The sequence below is a fragment of the Anolis sagrei genome, chromosome 5 (genome assembly GCF_037176765.1).
Source record: "Anolis sagrei isolate rAnoSag1 chromosome 5, rAnoSag1.mat, whole genome shotgun sequence".
NCBI lineage: Eukaryota > Metazoa > Chordata > Lepidosauria > Squamata > Dactyloidae > Anolis > Anolis sagrei.
The window spans coordinates 105,335,638-105,362,402 of NC_090025.1; the positions used below are offsets into that span (position 1 = coordinate 105,335,638).

The following is a 26,765-nucleotide window of genomic DNA, read 5'->3' on the forward strand; positions in this document are numbered from 1 at the left end:
GCACATCTTCACTGACCATTTGGGTTGATTTGGAACCAGTTTGGGAAAAATTAGTTTTGCAGTGCAGATGGTTAGACATATTTGGAGGAGGTTTGAGGCCAGGAAGGTAATCACATTATAATGGAAGGTGGCCTCAAACCAGTTCCAAAATTCACAGTATCTGCTGCTTGACAGCCACTGGGCAGGCCCGTAGTCAGGATTTTGATTGGGGGGGGGGGGGGGGCTAAGTCTGAGTGAAAGAGGGTCTACCCTAGCAAACATTTTGTATCATTACCCCAATACCTCCATGCATATGGGATATATTGAGTATCATAGAATCATAGAATCAAAGAGTTGGAAGAGACCTCATGGGCCATCCAGTCCAACCCCCTGCCAAGAAGCAGGAATGTTGCATTCAAAGCACCCCTGACAGATGGCCATCCAGCCTCTGTTTAAAAGCTTCCAAAGAAGGAGCCTCCACCACACTCCGGGGCAGAGAGTTCCACTGCTGAACGGCTCTCACAGTTAGGAAGTTCTTCCTTGTGTTCAGATGGAATCTTCAGATGGAGTATGGTGATCAGATCATGATATGAATAAACATAACATAATGCACCAGTAAGGCCTTTTCGCGAACCACCATGAGAATTTCGGGGGGGGGGGGGGAGGCTGAAGCCCCCGGCCACATGCCTGGGTTGGGGAGGCTATTTTTGAATTCTGGGAGCTGTAGTTCACCAACACCAAAAAGGAAGAGAAGGACAGACGGAGAGATCTTTAGCCTTCTCTAACAAAAGGGTTCCTATGACCATCAGAAGTATGTGTTTTCTGATGGACTTTGGTGACCCCTCTGAAACCCACTGGTGACCCCCTCAGGGGTCCCGACCTCCAGGTTGAGAAACACTGCTCTAGAAAGAAGCCTCCACCCGGCCCAGAGTGAGAGACAAGAAGAGGAAGGGAACAGCCGCGGCCACCTTTCAGGCAGGACTGAGCGCTCAGGGTCCTGCAAGGGAAGGGAGGGGTCTGGCCCCGCCCCCTACTCCTCGGGGCCACGCCCACTCGGCCAGCAGTGACCCAATAAAGTTATTTTGAAAGTGACCCTGCCGCCGCCGCGCCAGCCGCAGCTGTCGGAAATCATGACTGAAGATGACGGATTCCGCGGTAGTGGTGGAGGGCCAGCTCAAGTGGAGAGATGGAAAAAAGGTCCGCGGCACCCACCTTTCCCGGGGACGGGGCAGGAGGGTCTTTTCTCCCTCTCTCCCTCCCTCACTTTCCCTTTACCCCCTCCAATGCCTCTCTCTCTCTCTTTCTCCACAGTGGAAGACGCGGTGGGCGGTGCTGCGCAAGCCTTCGCCGGTCGCTGGTGAGTCCGGCGCGTGAGGGGAAAGCGAGGAAGGAAGGGGGGGGGTTCTCTTGGAGGAGGCAGATAGGCCCCTGGCGCCTCTGTGGGGAAAGGAGCGCCTCCCTCAGCCTTCCTCCGGGTCACGAGGAAAGCTGAGGGAGGAGACCCTTCCCCAGCCCTTGCCTTGCCCTTGCCGGTCTCGCGCCGGTTTCTCGCCCCCTCTTCAGTTTTATGAGCCTGGCCCGCAGGCGGGGAATCAGGGCTAAATTTAGAAGGAGGGCATTGAAGGGTGGAGGGGAGGGGAGGGGCCGCGCTGCTATTGGGGAAGGAGGAGGGGCCCACCGGCTCTGCTTGGGGCAGAAGCAGCATTGGGACGCACGGGTCCCGGATGCTCAAGTCTTGGGTTTAGAGGCCAAGCAAGTGCTTCTGAGGGCCCTTCCACACAGCTGTACACTATTCCCTTTGAACTGGGTTATATGGCAGTGTGGACTCAGATAATCCAGTTCAAAGCAGATATTGTGGATTTTCTGCCTTGATATTCTGGGGGCCCTTCCACACAGCCCTATATCCCAGAATATCAAGGCAGAAAATTCCACATTATCTGACTAGACCAGTGTTTCTCAACCTTCTTAATACCACGACCCCTTAATACAGTTCCTGGTGTTGTGGTGGCCCCCAACCATAAAATTATTTTCATTGCTACTTCATAACTGCAGTTTTGCTACTGTTATGAATCATAATGTAAAAATCTGGTATGCAGGATGTATTTTCATTCCCTGAACCAAATTTGGCACAAATACCCGATACGTCCAAATCTGAATATTTGTGGGGTTGGGGAGGATTGATTTTGTCATTTGGGAGTTGTAGTTGCTGGAATTTATAATTCACCTACAATTGAAGGGCATTCTGAACTCCACCAACGATTGTATTGAACCAGACTTGGCACACAGAACTCCCCTGACCAAAAGAAAATACTGGAAGGGTTTGGTAGGCATTGACCTTGTGTTTTGGAGTTATAGTTCATCTACATCCAGAGAGCACTGTGGACACAAACAATGATGGATCTGGACCAAACTTGGTATGAATCCTCAACATGCCCAAATGTGAATACTGGTGGTGTTTGGGGAAAATAGACCTTGACATTTGGGAGTTGTAGTTACTGGGATTTATAGTTCTCCTACACTCAAAGCACATCCTGAACCCCACCACCAGTGATAGAATTGGGTCAAACTTACCACACAGAACCCCCATGACTAATATTGTGTTTTCTGATGGTCTTTGGTGACCCCTCTGACACCTCCTTGCAACCCCCCCCCCCCCCCCGGGGTCTCAACCCCCAGGTTGAGAAACATGACTAGACTCAGATAACCCAATTCAAAGAAGATATTGTGGGATTTTCTGTCATTATATTCTGGGATATAGGACTGCGTTGAAGGGCCATGGGTTATATGGCCATGTGGAAGGGTCCTCAATTGGGCCTTTCTACCTCTTGCAGCTAGGTCTAACCATTCCACACAGCTGAATAAAATCCCACATTATTTGCTTTGCCCTGGGTTATATGTCTGTGTGGAAGGACCTTCAGAACTTTAACATTTTCCACCCACAACCTCTTTTGGCACAGGACAAGTTTACATTTGTATAGGTCTACAGTAGTAGACCCAACCCTTTTTTGACCAGGGACTATTCTCCAACATTACTGCCAAAAGGGTTACGAATCAGTTTTTCTTTAACTAGATTCAGTTTTGTTATTTGGGGTGCTGATTCAGAAAATTGCATTGGATAGACCACACCAGCTCTAGTTTCTGATGCAGAATATATGCCATCTGCTCACCCACAGAAAACCATATTCAATAATCTAGAACTGGTGTGGTAGCAGAAATCTTTCATGAGTAGTCAGCCACTCCCTTCCTGACATCCCCTTTGCCTCGGCACTACAAGAAGGTTCCACGAGACCAGTTGCTCTAGTTCCTGTGTTGTTCCGAGGCAACGATGTAGTAATGGTGAAGCTGCAGACCATATTTTTGTTCTTGCAGACCACTGGTGGTCCACAGACCACAGGTTAGGAACCAGTAGTCTACAAGCACTCCCAACTCCGAAGGGCTGAGACAACAGGAAATGAAAGAAATCTCTCTTTAGGAATGGAAATTCGCTCCTGAATGAGTTATCATGGGGAAAAGGTGTCTCTACCAAAGCTTTCTCACCAAATATTGTTTCCACAAGCCACATTTTTCTAATTATCAAGGGGAAAGAAAGTGAGGTGAAATCTTCTGAACAGAAGCACAAGGCCCTTTCAGACAGGTCCTATATCTCAGGATCTGATCCCAGGTTTTCTGTTTATCCCAGGACCCTTCCACACAGCCCTATATCCCAGAATATCAAGGCAGAAAACCCCACATTATCTGCTTTGAACTGGGTTACCTGAGTCCACACTCAGATAATGTGAGATTTTCTGCCTTGATATTCTGGGATATAGGGCTTTGTGGAAGGCCCTCACTTTATATTGCAGAGGGGCTCATATAATCCTGTTTAAATCAGATAACCTGGGATGAGATCCTGAGATATAGGGCCTGTCTGGAAGGGCCCACAGATAGCTAGAGCAACAACACAGGGGTGTTAACCTTTCCCTATGATATCTAAAGTGCATATGTGTATGTGTGTATGAATGGCTGGAGTTACACTTTAAAAATGTACCTGTGCTGACTTACATACAAATTCAATTTACGACCAAACCTACAGAACCTATCTTGTTTGTAACTTGGAGACTGTCTATGTATTGGTAAAATAGGTATGAAAAAATCTGTTATTTACAGATAACTGATCAGCATATGTAAGGCTTGCTAAACAGGCTGGTTTTCCTCTTTATGACCCACACAGCTGTATAAATGATCCATACAGCTGTATAAAATCCACATGGAACTGGATTATATAGCAGCATGGACTCAGATAACCCAGTTCAAAGTAGATATTGTGGATTATCTACCTTGATATTCTGGGTTTTATGGCTTGTGGAAGGGCCATTTGAAGCACAGCAGAAACACTTTCTGCAGAGTCCACTGTAAACACAGCACAACAGATTCATGTAAATGTCTGCAACAGCTACTAAGTGACCTTCAGAAAACTTTTCCTGTTGCCAATTTATTTTTTTTTGGGGGGGGGGGGGGGGGGTACCTACACTGATCCAAGGGGATCCCATTTGTGGCCAGGGCCCACGGTTTAAAACATAGTGATCTAGTTCACCACATCTTAAACTGTGTGTCCTGACCTTAAATGGGGATCACAACAACACTGGCAACAGTAAATGGTTTCTGAATGCTGCCTAGTGTTTTAGATATTTACACAAATCTGCTAACAACAATATGCAGTAGTTGCAGTGGACTGCAGAAGATACTTCAGCTCTACTTTGTAAAAGGGGAAAATCAGCCTGTTTAGCAAGCCTTTCAAATACTGATTTATTACCAGTAAATGTTTGATTTTTAACCTATTTATATACCTATATACCCTAGGGTAAAATTATTTGAGCAGAAAGGGGTCACAAGTGGAAAACGCTTTAAGAAGCCCTGGCTGATTCTGCTTTAACCTGTTGATTTTTAAATTTGTTCTGTTAGGATACGTGATAATCTCCATTTGTCCCTGTATTTAAACAGCAAATGTCTCTTATTTTTGCCCTCGCTAGCATGGTAAAGATTGTTTCCTCTCCTTCTCCCTTGTAATTTGGCAGCTAATTTCTGTCTCTGTGATGAGTGGTGGGTATCCTTTTTACCTCATACAATCTCAGTCTCTTCCTTCCTCTCTTTGAAAGTGCTGGGTCCTTTTGGCTGCCAATCAAGACCTGGGTGTTTTCTAGGGTTCTTAGCTATGTCAGCATGTGGTCACACTCCTTGAAATCATATGTAACATTTGTCACATCAACACTGATCCATATAGTTCAACACAGTTCAGCAGTTCAGAAATAATACATACATCGGGGGGGGGGGGACGAGTACAAAACAAGGTTATATTCTATTATACAGTGCTACAGTCCTCTGTCCTTTGGTATGAAGTCTCATATTGTATATCTGAGAAAAATACTTCACATCAAATTCTGCTTTCCAACTTTCTATGAAAACATACACCCCTTACTGTGATAACTAAAATTGGGGAGACTTGGAGAACTGGAAACTCAGAGACACTGGAGACTAAAAAGGACAACAGCTCTTCCAGCCTCCCCCTGTCCTCCCACAGTAGCTGGCTCCTACAGCTCTTGCAGATACATATCTTTCCATTTGGTTTCAATAGGAAGGAATTAGCTTTAAAGAAAAGGAGGCAAACAACCAAATAATAGGATAAAAGGATGTAGAAACCGAATTTTTCTCTTTCTTCTGCCCTGTTGGATTGCAGAAAGCCCAAAGGCTTTCCTATTACAGCTCTCCGATAAGATAAGGGTTACAATTGCTTTGTCAAAATCATTGTTTGAGTTGAAGGTTACATTAATCTTCGAAATGGAGTGTTAACATGTGCTTGATTTTTACTAAATTGTACTTTTAAATAACATGCATGTAGATACAAGAAAGATGGAAGTATTCTTTTGTACTATTTATCTCAACTAGACTGTTGTAAATTTATTTAAATAGTTCAGAGACATCTTTTATGGTGCTTTTATGGGCATGTTTTAAAATTTACCTATAGAAAGCTGAAATTCATGCTTCAAAAAAGGTTATTCATATTTCAGGACACCTATAGAAAGGGAAAATATCTCTGGTTGTCTTGAGAGTTTTAAATTTTGTAAAAATTGTACTTGTTTATCCAAGAATTGCAAGAAGAACAAAACTCACAATGAAGCCAATCAAACACCTTTTTGAGCCTCTTTAAAGAATAATTCAAGGGATGAGGTGAAGAGAACCATCTTATCTGATATTGTGGCATCTGTTTGATCTCATTTAGTGGAATGTGAAGATGCAGATTTGTATTGGAAGCCATCCTGTTTTCTTTTGAAGAAGAGTAGTACTCTTAATTATTTTCATTATTATTTAGAAGAAGAAATTTAAAGATGAATGACAATCTTCTTTTGGATCAGGGTGCGAGATGGAGACAACTTTTGTCATCCTGGTAGTGCCACATCTTGTTTTGGGGTAAATCTTTCTTTTGACATTTTATCAATAATATCCAAAATGTCTTTTATCTCAAAAACTGGGTGGGGGGGGGGAATTACTTCAATTGGAAACTTCTTTAATAGCAATTTTGTAGTGAGATGACCTATACATTTAAAGTATTAAAATTCAGTGTTCACTAGAGTGCTTTGCACTGTAAGTGAGTATGTGAAAGGAGGACCAGTTCTTTGAAATGTCAACAGTGGAAAAAAGACATCAGATGGTCTCCCTCCTCTTTCTCTGAAGAAAAATAGTGTTTCTCAGAATAAGTACAGGCAGTCTCCAAATAAAGAACAAGATGAGTTCTGTAGGTTGTTTTTAAGTCGAACAGGTACATTTTAAAGTGTGTTGTTGTTGTTCATTCGTTCAGTCGTTTCTGACTCTTCATGACCTCTTGGACCAGCCCAAGTCAGAGCTTCCTGCTGGCCGTCACCACCCCCATCTCCTTCAAGGTCAAGCCAGTCACTTCAAGGATGCCATCCATCCATCTGCCCTTGGTCGGCCCCTCTTCCTTTTTCCTTCCATTTCCCCCAGCATCATTGTATTCTCTAAGCTTTCCTGTCTTCTCATTATGTGGCCAAAATACTTCATCTTTGCCTCTAATATTCCAACTTCCAGTGAGCAATCGGGCTTTATTTCCCGAAGTATTTTTATCTCCATGATAACTCTTTCAGTAGTGAATTTCCCTTTCAAGGGGTAGATTTTTCTCAAGTCCTCTTGTCTCACACTCTATGAGTTGTTTGTGAGTTGGATGCTTGTAACTCGGAGACTGCCTGTAGTTAGTTTCTGTCTTAACGTGCAGATTCAAGGTGATAATGAGCAGTGTCAGATTGCCTTTTTGTCCTTGAGGTTGATGTCTGTGATGATATTTGCTCTCTTGAATCATCTAGAGTACCCGTAATTACCATATTTTCCTTGTGTTGTGCTTACTTGTAATATGTCATTGTCTAAGTGGCAAGGGGATTTTTTAAACCCAGCAATATATTTGCACTGTGTTTGATTATATGTTTCCATCTTTTAGATTGCTTACTCTTGTTGGTGTACAAGGAGAAGTATGAGCGACTAAAGGGGTTGAAGGAGCGGAGCAGTGTAACACTGGAAGACATTTGTGGCTTGGAACCTGGACTCTGTTATGAGGGTCTGAACCACACACTTGCCATCATCTGCTTGACTCAAGTTGTGATGCTGGGCTTTGAGAACAAGGAAACTATGCATGCCTGGGATGTACGCATCCGCTACTGCCTTGGTGAAGGTAATCTCTTCTTCTCAGTTCATTGTTACATGAACCCCAATTTTCTTGAGTGGTGAGAACTTTCAAGGGCATAGCACTAAGAGTGCAATGTTTTGCAACATTGACATTTATTTACCAGTACACAGACATGTGGAGGCTCATAGCTTAATGATCCAAATCTAGTGCTTCCACTAGATTTGGAGCATAATACTTAGGTGAGCAGGGTGTACCCTAGATCAAAAGCTAGATTCTTATTTGATCCTTTTATGGCAAAAGCTCGATTCTGATTTCGTCCTTTTAACCTTGAAAGATCTGGGGGTGGTGATGGCCTACAGAGGCCTCTGGTGTGGGCTGGTCCAGGAGGTCACGAAGAGTTGGAAGAGACTGAATGAATAAGCAACAAAAATGTCTTGAAATTACCGCTGTGTCTTCAAGTTAGCTATTTATCTTTGGTGCCACTACGAATTTCACAGAATCTTCTTAGGCAAGAAATACTCAGAGGTGTTTTTGCCAGTATCTTCCACTGAAATCCACAGAGATTGCTTGCTTAATCAACCCCAATTACAATAGGGGAAAAAAAGAAGCAGCTTATTGAGAAGAATTTGGAAATGCAGTTACAGAAAATGAAAATCTCACTATCCTGATCATTTTAAAAATTCTGCACGCTAGCATTCCAAGTTTTTGAGCATTGTCACATTTATAAAATCTGTCTGCTAGATACTTTTGTACACTTTTCCAAGATAGATAGAATTACCAAGTGATTTAATATGTAAGTGGAATTTTGAAACTTTAGGATTCACACTAAAGGAGGAGATCTGAATGCAACCAAGTTTTTAACATGTATATATTGACTCACAGAATCACAGAATTTGGAAGACAGTTCCAAGGTTCATTCAGTCCAACTCCCTGCCATGCAGGAATATGCAATCAAAGTATGCCTGATAGATGGACATAAAGTCTCTGTTTAAAAACTTTCATAGAAGAAGATGCCTCCATAATATTAGGCAGCATATTCCACTGTTGAACAGCTCCTACTGTCAGGAAGTTCTTTTAAATATTCATGTGGAATATCTTTTAAATCCATTACTTTGTGTCTCAGACTCTGAAGCAGAGAGACACAAGTTTTTGCCTTCCTCAATATGAGATTATTTCAAATATTTTAATGTGGCTGTCATGTCATATCTTAACCTTAGCTTCTCCAGGATAAACATACCCAGTTCCCTAAGCCAGTCTTCATAGGTCATGGTTTCTGGACCTTTTAATATTTTGGTTTCCCCCTTTGCACATGTTCCAGCTGGTCAGCAGCCTTTTTGTCATTCTTGATATAATTTCTAGCACTTCCATACAGAATTTTTCAGCTGGAGAGCAATAGAGCCACTTGTGAATATAGAAGCTAGGATTGGTTCAAGCTTATCAATAGCCTGAAGATTTACAAGGAGTAAGATCCGAATGGATTAAGATCCTGCTCCCCATAGGATGCCAAAAGAGTCTGCCACTCCCATTTCATTCAGTCGGCTAAACTCTGATTTCCACCATATTGTAACATTCGTTGGTAGATTGTAGGGAGCATCTAACAGCCATCTGTGTATTCCAGATAGAAGCCCCTTTGTTATAAAGTTGGAGGATATGCACAATTAATTAAGCATATAATTGTTCTTGGGGTTCCATATTAGCAAAATAAATGTTTTATGATGCTATGAATTTGAAAGCACTTCAAGCATGAACCTTGGAGTTCTAAGCATATAAAATCTGTTCTGGCCTGGCAAAAGTCCATTTACATTTCTTTCCCCTTTAAAAAATGCTTTTAATCTACAAAGCCTTAGAGAGCTCAGGGCACCACTATACACGATGGGTCAGCTCTCCTGTCATGAATCAAACTATACCCTGAGATCATAATCTGAGGCCTTTGCTTCATACACATATCCAACTTGCCCACTTTTGTATTGGTCAAAGTGCATTGGCTGATCTTATTTTCACTCCTTCCTTAGATCATAAAGCAGGTTATGCTATGGCCTTAACACTTGTAGCCCAGTGCTTTCCCTTATGTCAAGTGCTTTCAGTCAAAATTGATGGAAGGTATGTTGAGTTCTCTGCCAAGATAGCAAAGAAGGAATGGGAGGTTTCAGCCAGCTGTTGCTTCATACTGTGGTAGGCTGCACCTGTTTAGGATTCCAGCCAGCCATGTCATCTATCAGGATGATCCATTCCATTTCTTTTCTCGCCTGCCTTTCAGTTCTCCACCTTGTTGTCACTGAGTCACCAATCTGTGGTCTGTGACCATTCTCAGGCCTCCTTGAGCAATTCTAAGACTTACCCTCTGGTTTTTTATAATGTGGTTTTTAAAAAACATTTCTGCAAAACTTTATGTTCTCAGGTTTGCTGATACGTCCCACATGCTCATGAGTTATGCTATTTTGGCTCCACAAGGCTTTACTGTAGGAGAATGAATTGTTTTAAATTGGAAGAAGGAAACTGTCAAATTAAGGAGAAAATATAATCTTGACAGAGACTGAGATTCTCTGACAGACTGTAACTTGGTAACCACATCAGATCACTCCTTAAAACCCCAAGAGTCATAATTCTTTTCAGTTATCCTACAGGATTGATGGCATTGTCAATATCGCTTGTGCTGTGTAAAGTGTATTTGATCTTGATTGTGATCAAATTGTAACCTATGCCTAATTGGGATTATTCAGAGTCCAAATAACATGTGACTCTCAATATTTATAAAAGAGCTTAAGCATTTTTTTTTTAAAAGGAGAGAAACAGATTTAACGTGCTGTCCAAGCAAAACACTGTGTTGGGCAAAGACACATTATTTTAACTTAAAGTAATCTTGTTTTCCTTCTGTGTATATTTCTTTCCATTTGTCAAAGTATATTCCTTGTATTTTAATGTGATTAAATGCTAGTTGATACTCTTTTTGTTAAGTCTTGTAATAAATGTTTGCAAAATATGAATATTTCAGGGTTTGTTTGTTTTTTAAAAAAACTTAATTCAGTTCCTTGTCACTTCAGTTTTCCACCTCTGTTTTTCCCCTGAAAGTTCACAGGTTTCATGTTGTGGTTGCACCAGGAACTAAACTGGAAAGTGGTCCAGCAACTCTTCACTTCTGCAATGATATTCTAGTACTAGTAAGGGACAACCCACCTACTATTATGGGGCAGTGGAAACTCTCAGATCTGCGGCGGTATGGAGCTGTTCCTAACGGATTTGTCTTTGAAGGTGGAACTCGATGTGGCTTCTGTAAGTCACTATTTGACTATTTCACTATTTGATTATAGAAAGGATTCAAACAATGCCAAGCTGTAAATGGCTTTCTAAAATGTTTATACATTTGGAATCCTCCCTCACCTGGTTTTGTGTGTGTGTGTGTGCATTTTTGTGTGTATGGTGTTGCTCTCTATGTTAGTGCTGACTGTGATTCTAAATATACAGGAGAAATAGAAAGGCAATCTGAGAGCCTGGGGAATAAAAAAAGCTGTAGAATATGAAATGCAGGAAAGCTGGTCACTCAGTGTTCTTACTCATGTGGAGAATCTCCATACAAGGTTTGTATATTAACAGGGTGAAGGCAAAATTGCGAGTGCTGCTTATTCAGCCTGATACAACATATGGTAATTCCTAAGCTAGTACCAAGACATTGCTCAAGAAAGCTGAACTTTGAGAAAAAGAGAATTGTGCAGTCCCACAATTTATCAGATTACATATTGGGATTCTCCGATTCAATTTTTTTTAACTACTGCCCTAGTTCTGGCTTAGAATGCAAGAAAGAGATGATCTAGCCTTAAAAGCCAGCATTTTCCAGATTTTGGCATATTCTCTTCTATTATATGAAACACGAGCATAAAAAAGCAGTAGAATATCATACTTTAGTATAGTACATATTTTAAAAATGTAGATTATTTTTGAGAACAAATGCTTTCTTAAAATTGACTTTGGCCTCATTTCTAGAATATACCTATACAAAAAAGAAATACAGGCATATTCATATTGATGGAATGCTGGCAATTTTTTACACAAAGCAGTTAATTCAAAGATGTTTCGTTGAAGATTAGGCCTTTCCCTTCTGGCTTCCAGGTCTCAGAAAATGTATGAAAAGGTGCTTTAAATACTTGATTTTTTTATATGTTTAGCTATTCACCAGGACAAAGTCCTATAATCTGTTATGCTTTATCAAAGCAGCAGTCCATGAAAATATTAAGCTAGTATACAGCACTAGCATAAGAAATTGCCTCTTGAACACTTCCCTGCCCCATTATAAGATTTAGCCTCGGTATCAAAGCAATAGTCTTAAATATCAATACTGTTATGATATTTCTAGGATCAGAACATAATACACAGCCTAAGAACTTCTTCAAGGTATCACAAGATGCATGCAGTTGTATATAATTAAGATCATTAATGAAGCAATACTCAGACCAGCATAGAATCTAAATTGCTCCACATGTTTTGCCTGATGCGGTATTTGCCAGGAACTAGCATATTTGCTGTTGTATGCCCTTTGATTTCCTTGTACGCCTTTGTGAATGCTTTACACTTTGCATAAATTTGTTATCCTGTACCTTTTTCAAGAAAAATCATAAGTATTTTGATTTCTTGCAGGGGCTGGAGTTTTTTTCCTGTCTTGCACGGAAGGAGAGAAGATCAGTTTTCTTTTTGACTGCATTGTTCATGGCATCTCTCCAATGAAAGGCTCTTTTGGCCTACGTCCTGTTCTACCAGGTTAATACAAGAAATATAGAGTAACTACTTAAAGGAATAGTACATTTTGTTGTGCTTGGAACGATAGGTTCCAGGTGCAAGGACTTGAAAGTACAAAATATCAAAATCAATAAATATCACTAAATGTCAAAATGAGTTGTACATTTTGCCATGGCCATTTCCCTTTGTTCTAGAGATCATATTTTTCTATTTAGTTTTGCTGTGGATTATCTTGCTATATATAAATATAAAATACTAAATAGAGATTTTGGGAACCTGCATCTTACCCATTTTTAAAGCAGTGTAAAACTAATCTGAAAAGAGGTAGTAACTTGTCAAGCCATCTTTTGGACACATACCTTCATGTGTTGAGAGAAATTCAGTGTTTCATATAGATGGGGAAAATTCCATGAAGACTGAACTTTATCAAGAGTGTATATTCCCACTTGGAACTCCCAGAGCAGAAGATTTAAACTATAAAAACATCGGGTTGTTCTGAGTTTTCCAGGCTGTATGGCCATGTTCCAGAAGCATTCTCTTCTGACATTTCGCCCACGTCTATGGCAGGCATTCTCAGAGGTTGAGGAGTCTGTTGGAAACTAGGCAAGTGGGATTTATATGTCTGTGGAATATCCAGGGTGGGAGAAAGAACACTTGTCTGCTTGAGGCAAATGTGAATGTTGCAATTGGCTACCTTGATTAGCATTTAATGGGCTTATGACTTCAAAGCCTGGCTGGTTGCTGCCTGGGGGGATCCTTTGTTGGGAGGTGTTAGCTAGACCTCATTGTTCCAAGCTGCAAGGCCATTAAATGCTAATTAAGGTGGTCAATTGCAACATTCACACTTCTTTCAAACAGACAATAGTTCTTCCTTCTACCCTGGACATTCCACAGATTTATAAACCTCACTTGCCTAGTTTCCAACAGACCTCTGAGGATGGCTGTCATAGTTGTGGGTGAAACATCAGGAGAGAATGCTTCTGGAACATGGCCATACAGCCCGGAATACTCTCATGCAGAAATGGATGGAATTTCAATATGGAATCCATTCAAATTCTAACAAGAAATCTTTTGGTAAATATGAAACAAGAGAGTCAACGTGGCATAGAGGTTTTAATATCAGACTCAGACACTAGGAGACTAAGGTTGGAATCCCTGTCTTCATCTTTCAGTCCTCCTGGGTTTCCCTATTGTTTTTTTCCATCTGTTTTTATAGTCCATTAAGGGAAAAAATAGCTGTATGATGTCTTTTGATGTGGGCAGTATGACTCTCTGTCTGGAACCACCTACAATTAATCTCTTAAATTTGAAAAAAGCCATAGAATATTGGAACACCCACAGTTTGAAGTATTTTAAGACATCGCCAGATATTCATTAAAATCTAGATTAAAAGGACATATCCTACAAAATCAAATAAGGACAAGATTTAAAGTAAGGTAATTTTCATTTCACCTCCTACTTACTGCCAATGCAGAAAGCAGAGCCCAAGTTTAGCTGTTCAGATGACTTTCAGAAAGTATAGCAATGATTTCTATCAGTATTTTCTGTAGCTGAAGTTGTTTATTAGAAATGGGATGAATAGGAGGATTATCTTGACTACTGAGAAAATTATTCATCTATTGGTAAAGTGATTTTTTCTAGAAATAGCAGACAGTCCTTCCAATGAGGTGCATAGTTGATGAATTACTGGGGAGATATCATTATATTTAATACCGAATGTCATGGGCAGTCCCATGTTTTCAGGATCGGATCAAGGCATCTGTAACAATGGATTCTCATCTTAATTCAATCCAATTACAAGACAGAATTCAATAGACTACCCTAAGAGGGACAGTTTTAGTCCACCAGTGTGCTGTGCTCATTCAACAGATTACAAATTGCTTTCCGAAGGAGCATTTGATTATTTTCCCCAAGGATGGATTGGATTCTATTCACAGTACTGTACTGCTTTCAAACAGAATGACAGCATTTCATTTGTCTTTAACCCAAGAAGTGTGAACACATTTATTCCCCCCAAGTGCTTCAGAATGACCAAGGTAATCATCATCCTTCCTCCACTTAGACAGAGGTGGGAAGATTGATTCATTACTGCTGAAAGAACATTCATTTTCGTATTTTCATTCCTCCTTTTTTGGTAGAGGAGAAGAACTCTACCAGATTTACCAAAATGCCACTCCAGTATTGTTGCTTGCAAAAGGGCCTCAGAATTACATAGTTTCATTTGAAGAAAAGGTTCATATCTCTCCTCTATTAAAACCAGATTGTTTCTTCAATTATCTAATTAATCTAACTCCCCCCACTTTAGCTTGCTTACTCCAACTTTTTAAATATTGTTTTATTCCATTTCTTATTTTACTATGTTTAGTTTTTCCCAATTCATGCTTTTTCATATTCCATGTTCCTATAATGTATATTGTGCAACTTCTGACTTTTCTTTTACATCAATAACTGAATCTCCTTTTGGCTTAAGTCCAGCTGCACTAGTAGTGCAGTGGTATTTGTAGTTGGCCTCTGCTCTTCCCAGTAATTCACTGAGTTTATTCTGACCTGAGTGTGTTATCTTCTGACACTATTACATTTCATTTTGGATTGTCTCATCATAACATTTTCATGGTAAAAAGTAATCAGCAGGGAATTAGCATTCTTTTTTTTGTGTGCCATACTAACAAGTGTTAGCTATGACGCCACTGCCATTGTCTCTCAGAAAGTTTGCCAATGTGTCATATGCACATACCTCTACTGCCCATTAGCAGTTGCACATATTTAGTCTGATGCCTCAGCAAAGGCCTGTCTGACATGCATACATGTCACACATAGATTGGGTCAGCATAAGTAGGAATCATCTTGATGTCAAATAACAACAAAAAGCCAACCCAGCTCTGTAAAATATTACAGTGTTTACTTTTAATTCTTATCGCCTATTTTTTTTTCCTTCACAAGAACAGAGACTCTGATTCTCTTGTCACAAAATTCCTTCTTGGAGGGGTCTGTCCACATTTTCTCTTAATTTTCTGGCCTTTTAACAGTACTGTACTGCAAAAGAGACATTCTGTATGACATGACTGAGATCACAGAATAAAATAATAAACAAAGTTTGTGCCAAGTAGCCTCGTTTCTTTATGAAAGGGAAATATTAGTTACAGTCAAATCTCAACTATAATTTCATATCATTTTTTAAAAGATCCCAATGCAAACCCTGCATGCATGGAAGAGAGAGTGGCCCATGAAGCTTTGCAGTTAGAGAAGCGCCTCAGTCTTCTGTCTCATGCAAGTTACCATGGCAGTGGAGGTAAGAACACATACAATGTAAGGACATCTATTGTTTTTTCATGTGGCTTCTGTCATTTGTATTCTTTCGATTCAATAATCTTTCTACACCATATCTGGGTGGGGGAGACAGTATTCTTTAAGACTGGAGTCAAACAGGTAAAATGTTATAGAGACATTTGGACAAAAAATACAAGAACACATCGGGAGCTATGTATGTGTAGATTGGGGGAAAAGCTTGGGGGAAAAGTTTGGCGAGAGGGAACATAATCTGACATGATGCCACAAGAATGTGGATGCATATTATTGTTGTGTAAAACTGTTTATTTTATGATATTTTATACTTATCATCAATGTATTTGGATTGTTGTTTCCATGATTTTGATATGTCGCAAGCTACTTTGGGTCCTGTGAGGGAGAAAAGTGAGATATAAATAAAAATGATGATAATGATGATTATGTTATTAATATTAAAATATTGGAAAAAATGTCATGTTGAGGCAGGGGCAAGCTTTTTTTCTGCTGCTCTAGAGATCAGAATGTTCAGAACTGGTTGGCATTGGGATTTGATGCCTTGGAGTGTAGTCGAGCCTCTCTCTAGAGGCGGGATGTCCATCTGTCAAAAGTGCTTTGATTGTATTTTTCTTCATGGCAGAGATTGGACTAGATGACCTTCCTGTCTTTTCCAGTTCTATCATTCTGTATCTATGTGGCTAGTCTTTGAATTATCTAATGAATGATAGCCTAACTATGCAGTATTTATTTATTTATCGTGTCAGGGGCAGACCAAACAGTTGCATTGAATTTTTAACAAACAAACAAACAGACAAACAAACACGAAGTTTGCAAGCTTGGTAGTTGATTAAATGTCCTTTGACCAGTAGCTGGCCACTTGGAGTGCCTCTGGTGTTGCTGCAAGAAGGTCCTCCATTGTGCATGTGGCAGGGCTCAGGTTGCATTGCAGCAGGTGGTCTGTAGTTTGCTCTTCTCCACACTCGCATGTCGTGGATTCCACTTTGTAGCCCCATTTCAACTATGCAATGTGACTCTTTTATTTCAACCATGTATCTTCCTTTCTTTCTAGGTGAAGATAGAAGTTTATCAAGTTCATCTTCAGACACAAGCCGTTCTGATACTAGCATTGGAAGCAGGTTGACTATTTGGCCTGACCAGTCTTCAGCCAGTACTTCTCAAGAGAGTCATGGACATGGAATAGCCTCAGCAAAATGCAGTCACCATGGGGAAGAAAAATCCCACTCAGAAGTTATCCGCAGTGTCACCAAGCCACCTTCTAAACTCCTTCACTCTAGACAGCTACAAGAAATAGGCCGCCAAAGTTCTTCTGACAGTGGGATAGCTACTGGGAGTCACTCTTCCTACTCTGGAAGTTTCTCCTCCTATGCTGAGAGCCTGGACATTTGCCATGGGGATGAATTTGGGTCACTGTTGAGCCTGCCACTGAACATTTCTTCAGAGCAGAATGTGTGCACTTGTCTGCGTAGTGAGCAGCAGAGAAGCCCTGGCTTGGAGTACCAGGTTCCCAGCTCCCTCAGGCACACCTATGACACACCCAGGAGTTTGTTGCAGGTACCTGCTAAAGATGTACAAAGTTTATGTCCCAATTCCGCCCAATCAAAGGACCAGACACATCAAGAAACAGATGACCTGAATCTTTTGGTACCACATCTGGAAACACAAACCACTCCTGGATACAGCAGAGAAAAGGGCATGCAGGCAGCCTTTCACAGAGAAATTACAAAAGACTCATTCTCTGATGAAAGCGTGGACTTCATTTTACAGCAGCCACCCCTAAGACAGCAAGGACAGGTGTTAGACTCTAGAAGCACTGAGGGGACTTCGGTTGGTGGGGTCTCCAGCAGCATGAGTGAAATGTGCTGCTCCCTTCCAGGGACATCACGAGCGGTCTTTTCATCTTGCCTAATCTGTGGTGGGCTAAAGGTAAATATTTGCATTGAGCATGTATTATCTCACTTATAGGGTTTTTGCATTTTAATTACTGTCAGGAGGAAACATGTACATACAGATCATTATATATTTGCATTCATATCCAAGATTATGCATCTGACGATGCAGCTAGAATCCATAAAAATGATCTTAAACAAAACTTGTGAATCTTAAAGGTACTAGAAGACAGTTTGTTGTCTTTGAAGGCAGCATAGGTTGAGTTCCTACCCAGAGTTGTTTTGTTTTAGCAAGGTGTGTCAAGTATGCTTTCAGACCATGCCCTAGGACCACTCCTGGATAAACATTGTACCCTTTATGTTTGGCTGGTCAACCAATTCTCAATCCACCTAACATTATCATGGTTAGCCCACATTTTACTTTATTCTTTTAAGAATATCATAGAGGTCCTTGTCAATGTCAAAGGCCTTGCTGAAATTTAGATATGTTACATCAACAGCATTCCCTTCATTTACCAAGTTTGTAAATCTGTAAAAAAATAATCTTTAGTCTGGTATGACTTGTTTTTGAGAAACCTATGTTGATGATTAGTGAACAAAGCATTTGTTTCTAAGTGCTTACAGACTATCTGTTTAATGGTCTGATCTATAGTCTTTTTTGGTATTGATTTATTTTATGTCAAAAGCATTGCATAGATAAACAAGTATAAAACTGATAAAATGGAGGGAGCACAAGCGACTAAATATTTTTAGACTAAAACGGGCAACAGCGACTGCATTGTCTGTAGCTTTAAACAATTCTTTCTCTGTGCATGTGGCAGGGCATTGTGGGCAAGCTTACAGATGTGGAGTTGTTTGTCTTGCTCCACAGTCGCACAAGGGGATGGATTCTTTTAGGTAATGCCATTTTGCCAGGTTGTCTTTTGATCTGCGCACTCCACTTCTGAGTCTGTTCAGAGACTTCCAGGTTGCCCATTGTTGGTTTGGCTCTGGAGGCAGACCCTTGTGGGGGGCCATCCATTTGGGATTTCCTGGTTTAGCTGCCCAGAGGGATATTCTTGCTGTTGTTGGGGGAACATTTAGAGGAGTGGTGGTTCTCATGAAACTTTTCCTTGATTTGAGTCTATTGAGAGGAGGCTGATAGCCATGCAGTGGGTTGCTTTCACAGTGTTCAACCTTATTTCTCTCACAGTTAGCAGCAACTTCCCATCGCACTCGGGGGGGGGGGGGGCAATGACAGCTTATAGAGTCTATCAAAAGGTATAGGTTTGAGACATCCTGTGATTATTCCATATGTTTCATTCAGTGCTATATTCACCTGCTTTGTGTGGGCAGACTTGTTCCAAACAGGGCAGGCATACTCAGCAGTTGATTAAAACAAGGCTAGGACTAACGTTCTTACTAATTTTGGACCTGCACCCCTTGCACTGCCAATAAGTTTCTGCAGGATGTTATTGAGTGTTTGGTGTCCATACGGTGTTTTCTAAATGGTAACATCTGTTATGTAAAATTTGACTGGGTGGCAATTGTGTGGGTCCTCTCTACCCCCCCCCCCCCAATATCATCCTAGCTCTTTTGAAAAGCTTCCATGAGCAACCAACACCTCCCTCCCCCCATTGGATTGGATTAGAAAGCAGGAGTCAGGTCTGAAACTGGCACATCTTTAATATGCAAATGGTTGGAGCCTGGGAAAACCATTGCAATGGCTGTCAGGCATGACAGGAACCTCCCCCCATCCCTTTGATTCGTTTTATTTTTAAATATTCTATTGCTGTATTTATTCAATTGTAAGGAGCCATCCGTTGTAAGATACACCCTAATTTCAGTGTCACCCCCACCAACTAAAATACGTAAGATACACCTGTGATTTTAAGATGCACTCCATTTTTAGAAATGTTTATATAGGAAAAAAGGTGTGCCTTAGAATAGAAGAAATACAGCATTTGGTATCTCTGTTGCCACTGTGCACCCATTTACAGTACACAGTTACAATGTCATAGTTTACTAACTGCCATCAACGCAGTCAATCCTGGGATAGGCATTTTGTGCAGTATGAGGATTAAGCATATTTTACATACTGTAATTGCTTGCAACCTGTCCTCTTATGCTTTCCCTTGGTATTTAATTTCAATTCCTCACTGTGTACAGGCTGGGATCCTAAAAGTTAGATAGAATATTACTTCCAATCAAAATGCTGACCAAAAATGACCCACTGTCCTCCAGTGCATTCCTAGCCATGTCCTAACTATTGAGGCGATGTGTCTTCTGTAAAAGTAACTAAATCACAAGAGGAGTTAAGTGGCCTTTTAAAACTTTACAATGGTAATTTCATTATGGCCTTATCATTGTTCCAAAGACATCTGCTGGAAAAGGGAACACTAGACTTCCCATGAGATGTTATTAGCACTGGAAGAGGAAACATCTTTCCTGCAATCTGGACTTGGGGCATAGGTTGTTCCTTTCCTTTCCTTTCTTTTCCTTTCCTTTCCTTTATCCTTACTCTAATTGGTAGGTTTTCCTTATTTAGCAGTAGCATTGATTGGGTGAGCTGCTCCCCCTGCTGACTGCTGTTACAATAGTCATCCAGCCTATGCAAATAGAAGGAACATTTTTTTTCATTCTGCTGTTGAATCATAGACTCATAGAGTTGGAAGAGACCTCGTGGGCCATCCAGTCCAACCCCCTGCCAAGAAGCAGGAAAATCATATTCAAAGCACTCCCGACAGTTGGCCATCCAGCCTCTGTTTAAAAGCCTCCAAAGAAGGAGCCTCCATCACACTCCAGGGCAGAGAATTCCACTACTGAACAGCTCTCACAGTCAGGAAGTTCTTCCTAATGTTCAGATGGAATCTCCTTTCCTGTAGTTTGAAGACAATGTTCCATTGCGCCCTAGTCTCCAGGGCAGCAGAAAACAAACTTGCTCCCTCCTCCCTATGACTTCCTCTCACATATTTATACATGACCATCATGTCTCCTCTTAGCCTTCTCTTCTGCAGGTTAAACATGCCCAGCTCTTTAAGCCACTTCTCATAGGGCTTGTTCTCCAGACCCTTGATCATTTTAGTCACCCTCCTCTGGACACATTCCAGTTTGTCAACATCTCCCTTCAATTGCAGTACCCAGAATTGCACACAGTGTGATTCCAGGTGTGGTCTAACCAAGGCAAACTAGAGGGGTAGCATGTCTTCCCTGGATCTAGACACTATACTCCTATTGATGCAGGCCAAAATCCCCTTGGCTTTTTTAGCTGCCACATCACATTTGTGGCTCATGTTTAAATGTTGAAAATAAATACATTTGAGATTGGCCCAGGATAAATGAATTGAGAACTCTAGAGGGATTGAAATAAAATAATGACTTCTTTTATAAAACAGGGGATTGTGAATGAAACAATGTGAATGAAAGGAAAAATAGAATAAGACAATATTATAGATGTTATTGAAATATAGTAAAATCAATAAAGACATTACAGGAATTGGATTTCAGACAAAATGTTTACACTGCTTGTATTAATATCATCCATGAGCAGATGAAAATTTTAAATTAAGGGCAAAATATAACAAGATACATTGAAAAGACAGTTGTAATATGGTAAGATTATTTATTTGCTACATTTGTATACCGCCCCTCTCAGCCCGCAGGAGACTCGAGGCGGTTCACAAGGCAACAATTCAATGCCATCAACATCATAAAAACATTAAAACACTTAAAAGCATTAACATATCAAATAAAATCATAGCAATAATAAAAACAAATAAATTCTCCTAGATAAAACTTAATTGGGAAACACTACAAGACAAGATATTACTTTGAACTAAATGGGAATAAAAATTGGGGCAATATTAAGGTAATAGTTTGAAGATGTATTTACAAAAAATTATAAGAATAGGAATTCCAGTCAAAATTGATAAACTCTTGATATGAATATTATTACTCATAATTATATATTAATTTTCAATATATTGGCTTTCAATATATTGCCTTCTATATATCTGTAGCTATCTATCTATATAATAAAAGTCAAAGTATGTATGTAAGCATCTATCTGTCTATCTATGTTTGTTAGTGTGTACTATCTAAGATGACCCCAACTTCCAGAAAGCACTGTCACTCCCACCAAAAATGGATCTGGCACTAAATTGGCATACAGATTCAACATGACCAACAGAAAATACTGGAGGAGTTTGGGGAGGATAAACCCTGGATTATGGGAGTTCTAATTCACTCACATCCAGGTGGCTCTCTGAACCCAGCTTACAATGGATCTAGACCAGAGGTTGCAACCCCCCCCCCCCCCCCATCAACATGACAAACTTTGAATACTGTTGGGGTTTGGAATGGATCGATCCATTATTTCAGGAGTTGTAGTTCACCCATATTCAATGAGCACTGTGAACCCAACTGATGATGGATCTGGACAAAAGATGGCACACATACCCAACATGGCCAACTTTGAATACTGGGGGGGGGGGGGGGGGTTGGGGGGGTTGACCTTGATTTTTGGGAATTGGATCTGAACCAGGCATGGCACACAGATTCAACCTGAACACTGTGAACCCCACCAATGATAGATCTGGACCAAATTTGGCACACATAACCATTGTAATCAACTTTTAAGTACTGGTGCAGTTTAGGGGCAATGAAAGTTGATAATGGGAGTTGTTGTTTACTCAAATTTTTTGCATTTTCTAATGGGAGCATTCATCAAATCTAAAAACAAATAACTATTTCTAATAAATACAAATCCCTAACCAGGGCATCGCCAGGTACCTAAGCTAGTAATCAATTAAAAAAATAAACACAGTTGACTCTCAGTTAATGATTACTCATGGGGATTGGTAGATGCTGGATAAATGTAGTTTTGGTTGCTTGAAAGTTTCTATTATAATAGGCCTAACTAATACTATACTCCATACTGTATCATATCATAAACTCTTTTTACAGTAATTAAAATACAGTAATTAAAATCAAATTAAGACAAACAAAGACAAACTTAATGTAACACAGTTTTACTGTAATGCGAAAACAGCTTTGTGAATGCAGTATGCATTTATTTCAGAGTTCTGATTGCTTGAATTCTGGTTAAATTAGTCTATTGTGTTTCATGGGTAGCTCCAATGTTCGTTCTCATGGGATGATAGCTCCCTTCTTCAGCTGCACTGTAAAGTTACATATGCAAAGTTACAGCATATGCATGGTATCTTTTCTTGAATTTAGCTATATACAGGCTGTTCCCAAGTTATGAGTAAGATAAGTTGTTAAGTTGAGTTTGTATGTGTAACTCCAGCCACACACACACACACACACACACACACACACACAAAACTTTGGATAGCATAGGGATGGGTTAACACCCCCGTGGTGTTTGTTTTGTTGTTTGGTTGCCTGTTCAGAAGATTTCACCTCACTTTCTGTTCTTGAGAGAAGTGGAGTTTGAAAACTGTGGCTTGTTGTGGAAACCAGGATTGGTGATAAAGCTTCACTGGAGACACTTTCCCCCTTGATAACTCTTCCAGGAGTGAATTTCCCTTTTGATGGGTAGATTTCCCTTACTTCCTGTTGTCTCAGCCCCGTTCTTAACTATGAGTCATTTGTAAGTCGGATGTTTGTTACTTGGGTATTCTTGTGTAGGATTGAGGGACAAAACTTCCAAATCTAAGAATAAATCTCCAAGGCAGAGCTAGTACTTCTTTGTAGACATTTAAGTACTGTCTGTCCTCATCCTTGAACACAGCAATCAATAAAAAAGTAATATATCAGTCTCAGCACTGCACAATTCAGTCTTTCATTTCTTGGAATGTAACTTGTGTAAGGATTCAGACCTAGAATCTATCTATAATAAAAGAGCTGAATGCAAAAATATGAGTGCTCATAAAAAATGGTCCTGTTAAGATGAAAAATACAGGAAAAACAGTCTGTGCAATCTGTTTTTTACTCCTTCAGGCCACAAACTTCAGCAATTTTCTCCTTAAAAATTAAAAAGAAATCAGTATGGTGAAACATTCCTGAGAACAATTCCATCTTTGGATTTTTTTTCATTTTGCCCTCTAATTCTCAATTAATATCTGAGAAAATCATAGACTTTTCCAGGCATCTATTTCAACTTGGTCACGGTAGACAACTAAACACTTCTTAAATGTGTATGCATTTCAGGCATTTTTTTTTTTAAAAAATCAGAGTTTATTGGAAAATAGACTGAAGTAATGAGTTTATTACCACAAAGGCTGCTTATCCAACCTCCCAGGATAAAATGTCACAGATATCTGGATATTTCTTTATGTTTTGCAAGCTTTTCTCCCTCTGATTAAAATGTATCATTTCACCTGCATTCACACTCAACAAAATGTAGGAAAACTCCATGTCTATATCATTCTCAGTATGAATACTCAGCGCAAACATTTTACTCTCGCCTCAAAACCACTTCATCCGCCCACAATCCCTTCCCACGCACATTGTCAGAAAGAAAAATCGGGAACACTGTCCTATTCATTCCCTGTCCTATTATCTTCAGCAGCTACAGGTTGCCACCTCAGTCTTCTAGTTGGTGACTTTTTTACAAAGAAATTTCATGCATGGAGAAACATTGTAATCCTTTACACGATCTCCTGACATTCTTTAAATAATTGATTTCAATGTGAAGTTTTAAAGAGTCATCAAAGTACAATAGATTCTCTTAGAAATAATTTCAGTTTAGTAGCTTTTTATCTTGTCCTTCAAATACAATGTAGAAAAGATACAGGGAAAGCATTCCATGTATTTTGGGGAAAATACACCTAAGTAGCTACTCTGCTATTATGCAGCAAAGACACCCCAAAAAACAGAAATGACAAGACCCACAATTATGCACATTCCCATACATAATCATGGGAAGTATTTAAAATGAAGATATATTTGTGAGTATAAAAATAATCACAGAGATAGGAAACTTGCACACTGAGATGAGACCTTTTCAATACTTTATCTCCATTTCACAACAAAATTTGACTGGCTCGCCGAATTCTGCGTGAAGGTAGGCTTTGCCTCCATTTGGATAGTCAGAACACATTGTATTGATTATACTGTATCAACATGAATCACATTCAAACTTTAACATGGTTGTGGGAAATAAATCTTTTTGCCTTAACTATTCAAACGTTGCTACATTTGTATCACCGCAAGTTGCACAATGTTGATATCCATATCCAGCTTTGCTAGGCTATGTGTGAGATGCTTTGTACTAAAGCAAGTGTTGGAATCATACAGGAATCTCTGGATGTCATTGAACTGTGACATCTAGCACTCTCCACATAGACTATGCAAACTAGAGCTGCTGGGACTTGCAGTCCAACAAGCTCTAGAGTGCCACATTATTTACACCACTGTACTTTTTAAACTGAGAACTGTGATAAAAATTAGGAGTTTTCTCAGGGAAGGGGGTACATGCTAGATTCACAGTTAATCCTTAACTCTTATCCTCCAGGTGTTTTGGACTTCACCTCCCAGTGGCTTTGGCAACTTTAATAAATGGTCAGAGATTCTGGGAGCGGAAGTCCAAAACACCTGAAGAACCAGATCTTGGGAATCACTATGCTAGAGCAAAGGTCCTCAAAAATTTTAAGCAGAGGTTCACATGAAAGAATTCCTATGCATAGTGTACATCCTGTGGGCCTTAGTTTGGGAACCCCTATGCTAGAAGAATTAGACTTCTAGAATTGGAGGAGACTACAAGGACCATCCAGTCCAACAACCTGCCATGCAGACACACATAATCAAAGCACATCCAACAGCCTTTGGAGGTTAGAAATGGAAGGCATCACACAGGGAAGAAGGCGAGAAGAAACTGTCCTTCTCCAGCTCATAACAGTTATAGTAAATTTCCTGAAGGAGGAGCTAGCACAGAAGAAATCTATGTACTGAGGTTGTGCTTGTCATTAAGCAGCAGGAGGGGGCAACATAGGACCCATTTGTGACTCCTGACACCAATCAGCCACCCCATTTGTACATCTGGGTAGCATACAACAAATCACAACATTCTTTCAAAATAAAATGTTTCCCAGGCTAGTTACTCAGCAGTTAGTTAAAATTATGGCATTTTGGAAAACTGCAGGTTGTTTTGCTGCCACTGTGCTAATAGAATTTAACAGTGTAGGAGAAAAATTGGTCATGAGAGAGTGCAGCAGGGACTGAGGGGACCATTGTATCCCCACTACATTATGCAGTGGGTGGGGGAGTCAGGAAGAATGAAATTGCAGTTGTTGTTTTTCAGTATCCTGAAATTTCTGACTAGATGGAAAAGTCTAAAAAGGCCTTACTGCAAGTCTCTCTATTCTGACTATTGCCCTGACCTAAAAAAAATCCTTTTAGGGTTTGCAGGATACTCTGCCATTTTTGCTGCAAATATCACTTGAGATCCTTAGTTATTAAACTATCATTCATGATTTTTATTGTGTCCATTCTTTGAATTTATAGCACATCTTCAACTTCTGTGTCAAAATGTTACTCTACATTCTGTGTACATATTGTCAAGAAGAAGACAATATCTCTTAACATGTGACTGGCTTCTGAATTCTGCGCATGGCTTCTCCGACATAAGCCCTTGCAACCAAAAGTTATGTTTCATTTTAACCATGGCTACTAGGCTTGTGCAAAAAAAGTAGAAGTTTCAGAAATTGTAAGAAAATTGAAAGTTTTGTAAGTCAGAAGCCACATTCAAAGTGTTTGTATGGCCCACACCAAATATTTTAGAATCAAAACTTACTAGATACTTTTTAGTTTTAGTTTTGTAGATCTCAGAAGGTTTCCAAAGTCAATTTCATATTCGATGCAGGGCAAGGAAGCAAAGCCAAAGGTTGCCTTAGTGCCCTGCATTCCTCTGTGGAATTAATGCAGTCTTGGCATTAACAGCGGGCGAAAGAGGGAGCAGTGCATTTTGGAAACAGCACAGAACTCTGGAAAATGTAGTTTGGGAAGGGAGGAGCCCTATGCCGGAGAATTCAAAAGGCCCAGTGCAGGCCCGTAGCCAGGATTTCGTTTTGGGGGGGGGGGGGGCTGAATTTTTTTCGAGGGGGCTGAGTTTCGGGGGGGGGGGCTGAGTCTGAGTGAAAGAGGGTCTAGCCTAGCAAACCTTTTGTATCATTACCCCAATACCCCCATGCATATGGGATATATTGGTTAAGTGAAACATTCCGAAATTTGGTGAGTAAACAGTGGTAAATGTGTTC

General features: G+C 40.2%; 2 protein-coding genes across 2 annotated transcripts in view; one reads left to right on the top strand and one right to left on the bottom strand.

Annotated features, from left to right (window-relative positions):
- The window catches only part of RGS12 (regulator of G protein signaling 12), a 98,022-nt gene extending 96,651 nt beyond the window's left edge, over nucleotides 1–1,371 (bottom strand). The window contains exon 1 of the mRNA XM_060778011.2: nucleotides 1,192–1,371. The gene's annotated coding sequence lies outside the window, so the exon portion shown is untranslated. The remainder of the gene's footprint in view (nucleotides 1–1,191) is intronic.
- The window catches only part of DOK7 (docking protein 7), a 39,441-nt gene continuing 13,690 nt past the window's right edge, over nucleotides 1,015–26,765 (top strand). The window contains exons 1-7 of the mRNA XM_060778017.2: nucleotides 1,015–1,176; nucleotides 1,291–1,336; nucleotides 7,463–7,693; nucleotides 10,718–10,918; nucleotides 12,278–12,397; nucleotides 15,558–15,665; nucleotides 16,728–17,602. Coding sequence (XP_060634000.2) covers nucleotides 1,120–1,176; nucleotides 1,291–1,336; nucleotides 7,463–7,693; nucleotides 10,718–10,918; nucleotides 12,278–12,397; nucleotides 15,558–15,665; nucleotides 16,728–17,602 — 1,638 coding nt within the window. The 5' untranslated portion in view covers nucleotides 1,015–1,119. The remainder of the gene's footprint in view (nucleotides 1,177–1,290; nucleotides 1,337–7,462; nucleotides 7,694–10,717; nucleotides 10,919–12,277; nucleotides 12,398–15,557; nucleotides 15,666–16,727; nucleotides 17,603–26,765) is intronic.